This window comes from Sceloporus occidentalis, unplaced genomic scaffold, assembly GCF_023333645.1.
Source record: "Sceloporus occidentalis isolate IW3139 unplaced genomic scaffold, rSceOcc1.0.p SCAF_1, whole genome shotgun sequence".
NCBI classification, from domain to species: Eukaryota; Metazoa; Chordata; class Lepidosauria; order Squamata; family Phrynosomatidae; genus Sceloporus; species Sceloporus occidentalis.
The window spans coordinates 92,058,653-92,073,333 of NW_028316981.1; the positions used below are offsets into that span (position 1 = coordinate 92,058,653).

General features: G+C 39.4%; 1 protein-coding gene across 1 annotated transcript in view; it reads left to right on the forward strand.

The window, feature by feature from the left end:
• ADAMTS2 (ADAM metallopeptidase with thrombospondin type 1 motif 2) overlaps positions 1–14,681 on the forward strand; it is a 118,220-nt gene that overhangs the window by 32,567 nt on the left and 70,972 nt on the right. Inside the window, exons 4-6 of the mRNA XM_089517643.1 lie at positions 7,933–8,089; positions 11,960–12,065; positions 13,171–13,314. Of these exons, the coding sequence (XP_089373769.1) occupies positions 7,933–8,089; positions 11,960–12,065; positions 13,171–13,314 (407 nt within the window). The remainder of the gene's footprint in view (positions 1–7,932; positions 8,090–11,959; positions 12,066–13,170; positions 13,315–14,681) is intronic.

A 14,681-nucleotide genomic window follows, 5' to 3' on the forward strand; every position in this document is an offset into this window, starting at 1 on the left:
ACTTCACAGTATATATTATTTACATTTAATGGAAGAGATATTCCATTCAGTACTTAATATTTCTTCAACATTCTTCGATTTTTGCTTTTGTCTGTCGATTCCATTTACTTCTTAATTAAGCTCTTACTTCTCATCTAGTCCTACAGAAATTCCATAGAATTTTCTTGTCTTATTCCTATTCATCTGCCCCTCCCAGTTGTTATAGTTTTAATTTTCATAGATGTTATTTAAATTTGGCCATATATTTTTCCAATATTTTCTAACTTAGAAGATTTATTTTCCAGTCATCGTGTCCTTTTGTCCACTGTCATTATGTCAGCTAATTTTATTAGCCATTCTTCATATGTAGATAATACTTACATTTTCCATTTCTGAGCATACTGAATTCTCACTGCTGTTATCATTTATAAATTGATTCTCCAGTTATTCTTCTCAACATCTTTCTCCGTTACTGAAGTCATATTTAGTAAAAAAAACCAGTTTAGAACATAATGGAAAGACCATGCTGGATGGCCATCTGTCAGGGATGCTTTGATTTGGATTTCCTGCATGGCAGGGGGTTGGACTGGATGGCCCTTGTGGTCTCTTCCAACTCTATGATTCTATGATTCTATGCCCAAAATCTTCAATGTGTGTTTATGGATATCTTTCCAGTATCTTTTCATTTTTGGGATATGTCCACCACATATGATAGAAGGTTCCTGTTTTTCCTTTGCATTTCCACCATTCTTTCCCCCCTATTTGTATGTCTTGTCCATTTTATTCAGAGTTAAGTGACAGTGATATAACACCTTAAAATGGCTCTTTTCCCAATTTTGACACAATATAAATGTGTTTGTTTTTAACTAAGACTTCTCAAATTTTCTAAGCTAATTTCTCATTCTATACACTGAGCCCATTTTACCATGGTCTCTTTTATTGCTACTGTGGAGGAAACAGGCAGATTAGAGCCTTGGAAATAGCCAGTAGAAGCAAAGCCACAAGATGGGGGATGCTCCCAGGAGTGAGTATATAAGAGGGAGGAGCAGAAGGGGTTGATGTTTAGTGTGCCATGAGGGGTGAAGAGCCATTGAGGCTAGGTTAGACAGCTAGAAAGGGTTTTAGGTACCCAAAATAGGGATAAGGAGTTTAATTAATGATTCTTTAATTAAAATATTAAAGTGTCCTACAGGAGACATAGTGTTTGATGACTAGTGTTAAACCATGTAACTAATAAAGTATTTATATACCGTATCCATTGTGGTGAACACCATCCACGAAAAGAGATACTGTATTCAGTCTGACTTGCAAATAAATTTCTTACTTTGTTTCAACAAGCAGCTGTCCAAAGTGATTTGAGAAACACATTAAAAACCCTACCAACATGGGTGCAGCTAAGATGACTTGCAATTTGGGGGAAGGGGGGGAGTGAAAAAGATTAATATGGGAATATGTAAACAGTACTGTATTTTAACAGTAAATAAATCAATAAAGATTAATTTAAAAAACGCTACCAACACTGAGAAAAGTCTTTAGGTTTGGGACACATAGTGGATGAGTTGATGCCAATGAATAGTTGGTGCCAAGCTGGGGGAAAAATTTGAAACCCAGAGGACTGGCATCTAAAGAGAGTTATAGTGAAGGAGACACTTAAGAGAGTCCCAAATTCAAGTCTCACAGTGAAGCATTGGTGGGATAATGGCCATCGCTGTGACAGCTACTTTTGCTATTTTAGTTTTAATTTGGACTAAATCATGCAAACATAACTGCCACTTGTCCAGTTCCATGTTAGTTTGGTTCTGTAAGGAAATTATGGCATGCCAGATCTATGCTGGGATAGACGTGGGTTGTAATCGTCACCAATGTATCTTATCACACTGCCCTGTGTCCAGGAAGTAGGCAGCCCCTATTCAATCCAGGCTTCTCCTGCAGCTTTTCATGAATGGGATTTTCCTGTTCTTAAAAAGCTGCTGGAGAAGCCTGGGTTGGATATGGGCTGCTTACTGCCCAGGGAAGGGGTAGTTCAATAAGAACAATCAGTGATGGTTACAACCCGTGTCTATCCTGGTGCAGATTTGGTGCGTGATAATCTCCTAAATCCCAGCTAGTACAGCCTGATATTTTTATTCTTAATGTTGCCCAAATCTAGTGCTCTTAGCTCCTGGTGAGCCGTGATACTCCACAGACGTACCACCAATTTAATCTGGATAGCCACTTTTTCTGTACAAAACTATTGAAGATATAGGTAAAGTACTTTTTAAATGATTGGCCAGAACAGTCGGATAAAATTGCTCAGTTCTGAATACTTAACTTTTCCACTTACTGTTTCAATAGATACTTATCATCTCCTAAAACACTCATTGATGTGTTTCAAGCTTGGCAGTTTAAAAGAAATTTTCAAGCCTGGATTTATAGCCAAAATTAATAGAACTAAAGGACTGAAATTTTAGTTTGTAAATTCCTTTATTTACAAAGAGAAAGGAAAGGAAAGAGAAAGGAAATGGCTGGATCCAGGTATAGTAACATTTAAGAGTGCTATTGCAGTTATTGCTATTATGTCTTTCCAAGTGGACTCTGACTTATGGCAACCCTCTTATAGGATTTGTTGGCAAGATTTACTCAAAGGGGCATTACCATACCTTCCTCTGAGACTGAAAGAGCATGACTTGCCCGACATCATGCAGTGTGTTTCCATGGCTGAATGGGATTTGAACCCTAATCTTCCAAAGTCCTAGTCCAACACTCAAACCACTACATCATGCGGGATCTCAAATTCAGCTGTAGATGTACTAAAAGCAGGTCTATTTGTGATTTATACACATTCCATTTATTTTATTTGGTCTGCTCTATGCATGACTAGGTTTCAGTCCAACATAGTGTGTTATTTTATGTTCAAAGGGTTAAATTCCAAAAGGAAGGATGTAACCATTATTTCTCAGGAAAACAATGCAAATACCTTTATTTATTTTTTATGATAATAGAACAATCCCTCCTCCCCGGTCTTTATTCTTTCTACACGAACAACAAGGTTCCAATATGAATTGTTAATTCATTGTTGTACACCGCTGTGATCTTTGGAATAGCGGTATAGAAATAAATTATTATTATTATTGTTATTGTTATTATTATTAAAATCTTGCAAGAAATTCCACTGAAGAGCATAGGTCCGAATTCAAGCATAAGGGATTTAACCAGTATTCTCAGCCCATTTCCTTAGAAATGACAGTGGGGTTTGTTCTGGGCAAGCTCATTTGTAAGAGCATTGGAAAGCTTCCTAAATGGTGAATCTTTTCATGCTGCAGAGCTCTGTGAGACAATACAGAACCACCAAGCTGTTTTCAACTAGACAGCTGGCTGAAATGTTTCAGATGTAGCAATGGAGACATTCTTCAAAGCCAAAAGAGAAATGGCAATGTTGGGCAAAAGAAAAAGAAAAAATCTTGTCCTGTTGTTTGTACTTGGCAGTCATCTTAAGTCAGAAATCAAGCATTTCAATAACAGGGTGAGGTGGGGTGGGTGGAGGGAGAGACACCAAACTTTTGAATTTCCCTGTAGAATGTAAATATTAGCAGCTATTCTTATGTGTTAATAATGATTGCCTGAAGGAATAAATGCTCTTATTTGAATGCAAGCCACACTTTTCCTGATGGGTTGACATGGTTGTCCCTGGGGCATAGTCAGAATTCTTTCTGTAACTATTGAATTTCCTGCATGGCAAAAGTTGGATTGGGTGGCCCTGATGTCATATTGAAGATGGAGGAATCTTATTTCCTGGTATTCCAGACACTAGGACACAGACCAGTAGATTGAAAGTACATCAAAAGAGATTCCACCTAAACATTAGGAAGATGTTTCTGATGGTAAGAGCTATTGGACAGTGGAATACGCTCTCCTGGAGTGTGATAGAGTCTCTTTCTTTGGAGGTTTTTGAACAGATGCTGGATGGCCATTTTTCAGGAGTGTTTCAGTTGTGTATTCCTGCATGGCAAGAGTTGGATTGGGTGGCCCTGGTGGTCTCTTCTAAATCTATCATTTTATGATTCTGTTATAAACTACCTTAAATTGTTTCCCATTAGTTTATGATGGTTTGAAAGTGATTTTGTTTCTTCTGCTCCTCCCTGAGATCAGTTGATGTATGGCACATTGGAAATTAGGTTTCTTACCATCAAGCTCTTGACATCTTCACAAAGAGGTGGAAGAGGGATTTAGGAAGGTGTCTTATATTGAGTCCATCTTGATCAATATTGCTTACACAGTGAACTACTCTCCAGGTTTTCTGGTCCACATGGAGATACCAAATTAAACAGGGAACCATCTATATGCAAAGCTTATACATCACAGTTGAGCTATACAGGTCTTTCCCAAATTAAGAATGGTATAGATTCACAATGTAATCCACACAGTAATATCATGTGATGTACAGCCAGGTATTTGAAAGATCTAAATGTTTCAAGAAAAACAGGCAGCAGAATTGCTACAATAGGAATTCAAAGATATAGCCGTGTTAGTCTGCAAAATCAGTATGTAGAGGGACCTTGTAGCACCTTTGACATATATATGCCATATGTCTGTCCCTGGTTTCCACTCCACTATATGCATCTGAGGAAGTAGACTGAAGACAACAAAAGCTCATGCTGCCAACTTCTTTCTTTCAGTTAATCTCAAAACTGCTACAAGCTCTCTCTACATACGATAGGAATGGTCAGCGTTGAGTCCTCCCGGTTACTTTTTCAGACATGTGTTCAACGGTTTATCTATTTATTCTTTATTACACTTCCATGGAAGTCACAAAGTTCACAAAAAAATCCAAGATAGAATATAAAATAAATCTTACAAATGATTAAATAAATTGAAATGAGACAATTCCAGGAATTTAATAAGAACCAAGACTTGTTTAGTAAACATACCCTCTTTGTGGCACATGAAATGTTGTGAGCTGCCATGGGTCCATAGCAAGAGAAAAGCAGGGTATAAATTAAATAAATAAATGTCTATTTGGATGAAAATGGTCATGCCTGGAAGAGTGATATTGTGTGGGGCTTCAACAAACCTCCCTTCACAAGGAATTCTACCATCAACTACAAAAATCTGTTGACACAGGGATTTTATAGAAATATATGAGTCTGACTGAGTTAGGGAAGGTCAGGGAATTATGGCAGTTTTACATGTGGGAGAAATTAATATGAGCATATGAATTGTTCACAGATTTCATGACAGCCTATGAGGCTTGAAAGGATAACACTGTTACATATAGAATAGACAAAACACAGTATTTAAGCTGATGAACTCTTCACCCTCTTTATAATATTCCAGTGATAAAAAGTCTGCATACTTTTCGCTGGGACATTTAATTAGATTTTTAGTTCCACTTCTCTGATTTTAAGCCACAAGGGAGGGATTTTTCTGTGGCTGCTCTGCTGCTATATTCTGATTGTTTCTAGAAGGGTCAGAGAAACATTTGAAAGTTCCAGTATTGCTCCACACTTTGACTTTGCCCCAGACAGGGTGTGCACATATGCGCAAGAACCTTTAAGGCCTCTGTGTTTAATCATCGCATAGGTTAGAAGCCCTTGCAGAGGATAAAATGTAGTGATAAGTTTTCCTCTGCTGTACTCTATCATCTGCATTCAGTAATCACCATTATATTTCATAAGATGTTCTTTCAAATGAGTGACTTGAACTAGTGTGGTCCAACCTTGATGGTGGTTGCCAAGCCCAGTGTGGTTGAGGCCTGAGACTGAGGTGGGAATGTAGGAATGTAGCTTGCATCCATTGTTCTGTGTTCTAGTTTCTCCTGCTCCAGAGACTAGAACACGGGACAATGGATGCAAGCTACAGGAAAAGAGAGTCCACCTCAACATTAGAAGGAACTTCTTGACAGTAAGAGTTGTTTGACAGTGGAACAAACTCCCTCGGAGTGTAGTGGAGTCTCCTTCCTTGGGGTCTTTAAACAGAGCCTGGATGGCCATCTGTCGGGCCTGCTTTGATTGAGATTTCCTGCATGGCAGGGGGTTGGACTGGATGGCCCTTGTAGTATCTTCCAACTCTATATGATGTTTATCGCATGGGCCCTGAAACGGGCCCGTTGTGTCCTAAAATGTGGGCATGCACGGGACTGCATTTTACTGCACAAGGGTACGCCGCTGCTGCCACCGGATATTCCAATCCCATTCTCCCTCCGTCCCAGAGGGCACAATTTCTGAGAACTGTTCTAAAGCGTTCTGCACTCCCTTGTGCAGTAAAATGCAGTACCTAGCCCCATGCCATTCCCTGCGTGCCCCCGTTTTAGAACGCAACGGGCCCATTTTAGGGCCCGTGCGATAAACTTCTGTGATTCTAAGAAAAATCCCAGTAGAGTGCAAGGCAGAATGATTAGTCATTTTGGCCTCCAGGTCACATTGACAACACACACAAGTTTAACTGTCCTTGAAGTATGAAGCACACCTCCTTGTGGTAAACCAGGGTACTAATATAAATGAAAAATCATTCTGTAGTAGATCTTTTATGGTAATTTACTGTGGGAAGAGGAAGCAGTTTTACACAATGGAATACTTACCATACCTTCTATATTGTCTAGTCCCCAATGTGCAGCAGTATAAATCAGATGAAATATCAGTTAGATAATGCTGGATACTCCTTTGAGTAAACCAATGTTTCTAATCAAAGAGGTCAAACTTTGGTGGGGATTGGACACAAACTTTTGCCACAGCATTTGTTGCAGGCTGTAACTGGAACGAAAATTTGAATAATTTTTTTTAATGGAGTGGGGAAGAAAACAAAACTGGAAGTGACTTGATGACCACATGTGCATTTGTTATTTGGTGTTGGGGGGGGAGGCTAATGTGTCCCCTACCTTCCATAAAAACAAGCCCGCCTCTTCCAGAGGGTTCCAGGAGTGGCAAAATGTCCCCCCACATACACACTAATATTGGGGGGAGCCAACAGCAAATGCCTAAGGACTCACATGAGGCCCATAGGCCACACTTTGCCTTCCCATTGTCTAACTGAAATTGTTCTGGAAGAAAGGAAATGTCTGTGGAGTTAGTCCTCCTTAATTTTGATAAATGAGTTGAAATCAAAGGCTGAGCATCTCAAATGACTAATACATTTGAATGCCTTCAAAAGTAATCAATTTAGAATGGCTTAAATTTTTGTGGATTACAGCCCACTTTATCAGATGCCTGCAGTTCTCTTGCAGCTTCTCTCACACTTTCAAATACAAAACTCATGCCCACTGCATTGGGAAGGGAAAGTATGATGTATGGTTTATTTATAGCTTATACCTTTATAAAAGCTTTAAAAGCAGAAGATAACATCAATACTCCACCCTGACCCACTTCTCTGGACTTTAAAAGTATGAACAAGAAATGAAAGATGCCTATCCCTTTCAAACTTATGCCCCATGTACATATTCTAATTTTTCACTTTGGTATGCATACCAAAGTACAAAAACATTACATAAGAAGCTGCCTTTTGTCCCATGCCAGTGCATCCAGCAAAGCAGCCAAAATATAATATTCATTTCATATGGCCCTTTCTTTGCATTGTTTGGTAACTCCTAACTTAAAAGAAAGTACAGCATTTAGTCATGGTGTTTTTCTACCTTCTGTGATGTTAAGGCCCACATGATTTAATGGAAATGAGATTCCTGTGTCAATAGGCATCCAAAATGGGAGATTTATGTTTCTTTTGTGTCACATCAACTCCAATTCTACTTACTTATGAGCTGAATGCCACCACAGTCAAAGAGGAACAAATTACTCCTGCCCACAAGTAAGTGGGCTTAGACTGAGGCCTTAGTTTGTTGTTGTAGCATTAGTGTAATGGAACTGTAACCCAGTGCTGGAACAAGTTCATACATGTCAGAAGCTCTAGACTGAGACAAGCTGGCTAAAACTGTTTAGTAACCAGTTATTGCTTTCTTTTTATATTTATTTACCTTTCCTGATCTAGTCCATGAGTTTAATTGAGATCGGTAACCCTTCCCAGAGTTTAGAGAACGTGTGTCGCTGGGCCTACCTGCAACAGAAACCTGACACTGGACATGCAGAGTATCACGATCATGCCATTTTTCTCACAAGGCAGGATTTTGGCCCATCTGGTATGCAAGGTAAGTTCTGTGCTAAAAGGCATCCCTTCTTTAAAATGTGGTCATTGTTAACCAGGTCATGCTTCTGTCACCTTTCACTGGAAGCGAGTTCAGCGACACCTTAATGCCATGGTGGGCAACCACCCCAGGTACTATGACTGTACCTGACTCATGGAGGCACAGATAGAACATGGGGATAGGGAACTTCATCGTGTTCATGTAACTTCTCTGGTCTGTTTTAAGTCCCAAGTAACTGGAAATAATTTCTAGTTTGGGAAAAACTCTCCCACCACTGTAAAGCAGAGCTGTGGGCTCAAATGTGACAAAATTAAGCCCTACACTAATCCACAGGGCATGGAGGGTTTATGCAATTATTTAAAAAAACAATGTGGGGGACTGAGAAGGAGGATTAGCATCTGCATGCAACCCCATACCACATTTCACCCACTCTTTCCTTAAAGACTAACATATTCACAGTGGCATAGATTTTTGTGGACTGAAGCCCATTTCCACAATAGTTTAAAAATGTGATCCTGTAATTTAAATTTATAATTATAACTATCTATGCATTCTACTTTTCAATTCCCTCAGCATAACTACTTACAACCCTTTCTCTGACCTATGCACAGATTCTCTCTCAATATGTACCTGTAAATTACTCTATTTATTTAACAATATGGGCTGTATTCCACGAAAGCTTAATGTCATAATAAACTTGTACTTTTTAAGATGCCACAAGTCTCTTTCGCCAAGATCGATGTCTGGTGGTCTGCTTCCACTGGATCCTAATGCTTATGCCAGAACGAACAGTTCCCCTTTCTGCTGAACTGGATCCTAAATGCTTATGCAAGAACCAACAATTCCCCTCCTCTGCTAAAGCCCAAGTGAATTCCCTAAAAGATACTGCACCAACTTTCAATTTATTTCCGAGCACAATTCAAGATGCTGGTTTTGACCTGTTGTTGTTGTTCTGTGCCCCTGAATTGACCTCGACTCATGGTGACCCTGTGGATGAGTCACCTCCAAGAACCCCTGTCTTCCACTTTTCTGCTTAGTTCCTGCAGTCTCATGCCTGGAACCCCTCTGATTAAGTCAGTCCATCTGGTATGTAGTCTTCCTCTCCTTCTCCTGCCCCCTACTTCTTCTAGCATTATTGTCTTTTCCAGTGATCAGTGCCTTCTCATTATTTGGCCAAAGTACACCAGTCTCAATTTGATCAGCTTGGCTTCTAATGAGATCTCTGGCTTGATCTGCTCCAAGACCTATCTGTTTGTCTTTTTGGCTGTCCATGTTATCCTAAGCACTCTTCTCCAGCACCACATCTCAAATGAGTTGATTTTTCTTCTGTTATAACCTACAAAGCCCTAAAGAACTTGGAACCAGGATATCTGAAAGACTTCCCCTCCTATATGAGCCTGCCCAAAATGTGAGGTCTTTAAGGGAAGCCCTGTTGCATGTCTCAACACCTAGCAAAGTTAGGTTGATGTGAACACATGGCAATGCTTTCTTTGTAGTAGCAATCTGAACTCCTGGCCAAGAGCAGTGAAGCTGCCTCATCTGTGGTGAGTTTCCAATAGGATACTAAAATTGTGATGTTCTGTGTTAAACCAGCCTGTCTGTTTTAAATCTTTTTTAAAAAATTAAGGATAAATTTTAGCTTCAAAAATATTTGAATTTGATTTTCAAGATTTTCATTTCTGCATTATTTTCATTTTTTTAACCCGATTATGCAACTTCTCAGAGGCCCTGATGGGCTGGGAAGGGCATGTTTTGTGCCTTCTAGTCATTTTTGACATATGGCAACTTGAGGGCAAACCTGCCACAGAGTTTTCTTTCCAAGTTTTGTTCAAAGAGCACTTGCCTTGCCTTCCTCTGAGGCTGTAAGGGTGTTACTTGCCCAAGGGTTTTGATGGCTGAGTGGGGATTTGAACCCTGGCCTCCAGAGCTGTAGTTCAACTCTCAAACAACTACACCACACTGGCTTTCTTGGGCTGGGAGTCCATAAATAAATAAATTCCTGCTCTGGAGGACTGTGAAACCCTCTAGAGCATGTTTTTGTCAGCATGGATAAATGCAGGAGAAAGAGAAAATCCCAAGTTGGATACCTAAGAATACTGTTGAATCTTGACCTTTGTTATTTTTGCTGCAATAGAGTGACATGGCTATCCCTCTGGCAATTGATCAATGGAATAAAACCTGCTGATATTTGCCCTTAGAGTGAACATTTACCTCGCTGCTGTTTCTCTTGCAGTTGGCTTTCAAAGCTTTTTTCTGACTGGTTTAGTCTAAATTGAATTTTCAGCTTCAAAGGCATTTCGGGATACTTTTTTATTATTATTAGCCAAACTAAAGAAACCGTACAAGTTAGCAGACTGGCCAAAATACATTGCACTACTTTTGGAAACAGAGTTTACATTTTCTCAGTTGGAAGGAATGACCAGTTCTTCAAATACAATTCTAACTGAAGAGAATATTTCATACACTGGAATTTTGAGAAGTGCTGTGCTTAAGCTAAGCCTGGTTATTTCTTGAAGGGATTCCTTAAAACACACACACACATACACACAATTGAAAAGTATAGTTCAGTGCCTTTTCTCTTTCCAAAAATCAACTGGTCAATACTTAGCAGTGTTATGTGAGTTCACTAGGAATTATGGGTAAGATGGTCTTAGATTTCAAAATGGTTTAACAGTCTCAATGCATTGGTTCTTTGCAAAATCCTGTTTGTTTCCATGGCTTTGTACTGCTGTTACTTATGATTTTAAAATATGCACATTTTTTTCTGGCTAGCATACCCTATTTCACTCATTTGATTTTGGTTTTCCTGCCCAATAGTTCTGTAGTTTAATGCTTACTTCTAGTAGCAATGGATGGCTTGTCCATTTCCTCCCTGAGTCAGTTTTGCATGGGTTCAATCAATTGCTTATACTTTCCCATTCTCTGCAGATTTTTCTTTTCTCCACAAAAAATTGTGTTTAAATTGTAAACATTTTCTTCCTCAAATAGGGTTTTATTTTATGCAACACCAAGCCAAATTCTAGAATATATGTAACTTTATTTATTTATTTATTTATTTATTTATTTATTTTGCATCCTCCCTTTTTATTGACATGTGACCTAAGGCAACTTACAACTATTTAAAACAAAGTACAGGTAAAATCTTATACGAAAGTTAAATACCAAATAAACAATTCTATTAAAAACACAAAGCTAAAAGAGTTTGAAATGCATTTAAAACATTAAAAAATCACAGCTCAACACTTTAAAAGACCCTTCTGCCACTTGAGTTAGAGTGGCATAGTTGTTTGAGTGTTGGACTGCTATTCTGGAGACTCTCAGCTTGGCCATGAAACCCACTGAGTGGCCTTGGGCAAGTCACATGCTCTCAGCCTCAGGGGAAGGCAAAGGGAAACCTTTTCTGAATAAATCTTGCCAAGAAAACCCCAGGATAGGTTCAGTGGTGTCATCATAAGTCAGAAACAACTTGAAGACACACAACAGCAATGACTCTTCCACCTGAGAAGAGTCAAAGCACTGCCTTAATAAAAAGGTGTTTGCCTGCCAGTGGAAAGAAAGCAGAGATGGGGCCAACCAAACCTCCCGTGGGATAGGGTGTATTTTAGAACAAATGTTTTGATCCAGTTTAGGTTTTTTTTAAGCTTACCTATGCATTATAAATGTTCTGTGCACAAACCAAGTACAGGTGGATGGATTTAGCATCAGAGCACAGCTTCAAGGCATTTTAATTGGTCAAGTGCTTCATTTGCATTTTCCTGTCATTTAAAAAAAAGATTTCTGATCTTTTATAAATAAGTATAAATATCACTATTGAAGAAGTTATTTACCTTCATTCTAATACCCATATTTCAAAGTCTTACTTTCTCCATATAGGCTATGCTCCTGTTACTGGCATGTGTCATCCAGTCCGAAGTTGCACACTTAATCATGAAGATGGCTTCTCCTCAGCATTCGTTGTAGCCCATGAAACTGGACATGTGTAAGTAGCATTGCATACCTTCATGTTGATTGATACTGCATGATCAGTAGAGTGTAGCTCCATTAATTTCATTGGAAAGCAGAGCCAGTGTGGTCTAGTAGTTTGAGCATAGGACTAGGACTCTGGAGATCAGGGATTCAATTCCCTGCTTGTCCATGAAACCTACTGGGTTACCTTGGACAAGTCACATGCTCTCAGCCTTAGGGAAAGGCAATGGCTAACCTCCTCTGAAGAAATGTGCCAAGAACCATGGATGGTAGCCATAGAATTGTGCTGGAGGACCTACAAATGCCTAGAGAATAATAAATAAATAAAACTTTTATTTTTATCCCGCTTTTATCCCAGTGGGGTTCTTTTTAAGCAATTTGCTACATAAATCTTCACAAAACCTCAAAAGAGTAGTTTCTTGCCATTTAATGTAGTCGAATTGTTTTTGTGTGATTCACTGTATTACTTGCTACTTTTCCACTGATTTTTCATCTCTAGCACTGGAGGAACCAATTTTAAAAAGTAAGAAAATGGCCTAGAATCTCCTGAAAAGGCACCTTTCCTGAAAAAACTGAAAAGATAGTGAATCAGAGGTAATGAATTATGAAGAATAAGTTAAGTGGAGGGAATGTAGCCACATTGCCAGTCATTGCTATACAGCATGGCCCCATATCAGGACCAGTACCTGTGGTTTCACTTACCCAAGTCTGAAAAAATATAGTCTCTCTAGGCATCTGGAAATCCACCAGAAATATAGGGTTCACTATTATCCATGACTTTCACTTTCCACAATAAGTCTGGGAATGTTCCCCATGGATACTGAAGTCATATTTTTTTTGGGTGTGTAATTATAATATCAGGTGGCCCTGTTATTTGGATCACTTCATTTTCAAGCACTGGTTCAAGTTGTCAAAGAAAGAATGGGATAGAAGAAGAATAGGATAGATAGATAGATAGATGGATGGATGGATGGATGGATGGATGGATGGATGGATAGATAGATAGATCATTGAAAAAGGTAATAAAGAATATGAAAAATGTGTATGTGCGTACACATACAGAATGATAAGAAACGCACAATCTTTAACAGGCTTTGTTATGCTGCCTTTTCCTCTAGATTAGGCATGGAACACGATGGCCAAGGAAACAGGTGTGGGGATGAAGTCCGGATGGGAAGCATCATGGCCCCCCTTGTCCAGGCTGCATTCCATCGCTTCCACTGGTCTCGATGTAGCCAACAGGAACTGAATCGCTATCTGCAGTGAGTAGAACAATGGAACAGAATCTATTGTTTGGGGTTTCTGCTGTAAGGACAATGTTTGTATATAATCATTTTATTGCACAGTTGTAGTTGAAAGAAAAAGTGCTCATGCTAGAAAGCTGGAAATTACCTTTAGGGGACAAAAAAGATTCAAGGGTTCTACAGATGCGCAGGAAGGGGTGGCAAGATGCCACCCTTTCTGTCCTGGATTGGTGCCGTGGCAACCGCATACCACAATACCAATCTGGCCTCTGTAGAGCACAAAAAGGAGCCAGAAAAACGAGCTCCTTTTTGTGCCCTGAAAGGGGTGCCACAGCCACCACTGCATGGCTTGATGATGCCCCTTTAGCACAGCACTGTTTGGGCGCTGCACCAAAGGGGCAGCCCAGTGAGGGCTTTGAGCGTGGGGACGCTCAGCCCTCACCCCGCCCATAGGCCAGTGCTTTTCGCCGGTTTGTAAAAGGCCTCAGTCTGTGGCCCTGTAGCCCTTTTATGCCCCAGTGAGTAAAAGGGAGCTTGCTTCTGGGTAGACATGTATTGGGTTGCTCTGTAAAAAAAAAAAAAAGTCTTGCACAGATTCTGGCAAGCATCAATTAAAATATCAAGAATGCATGTGGCTTTGTAAAAATCTGATCTCTTTTTAAAGCTCCATTTGTTAAATAAAGAGAACCAGTCCCAGTTCTTTCTAACAAGAAAGACTAAAAAGATTCTTTGATGAATAAAAAATAATTCATTTTTAACAGAATGTCTGGTTCCACCTTTTGTAACATAGGTATATGTGAATTTTATTATTGCTACCTGAGCATTGGTAACTCTGAAGATTGAACATAATATACCCTATGTGGGGCTTTTCTTGAAGATGGTGCAAAAGCATCAGCTGGTGGTACTGAATACTGTAGATTTCACTGAATGCAGAAAAGCAAATTGGAGCATATTTTCCCTGGAAAATTGCAACAGACAAAAAGGTTCATATGAAAGGAAATACGGTATGTCCGCAGATATTTTAAATCCTGTGGGCTTTAAGGGTGATTACCAACACTTTGAAACAGGCCTGCTAAGTGCACATAATTAACCCTATTGATAAGTGGGCTGCTGCACTTGGACCACCTTCAAAATTAGTGTACAGCACATTAATGCAATTGATACAAATGGTTACAAGCTCAAGGAAATGATGGTCAGGTTGGTCTTCTCAGAGGCAGACAACTCACCAGTTTGTTGGATTCTGAGAGTAATTCCAAACCCAGAAATGCTTCTAGAATGCATCTTTGGTCTGATATTCCCTCAGGGAAGAGACAAACCCACCTCTGGCCTACTATGATTCTGTCTTGTCAGTTGTGCTATGAAGACTTGCATGACTGCATAGCTGA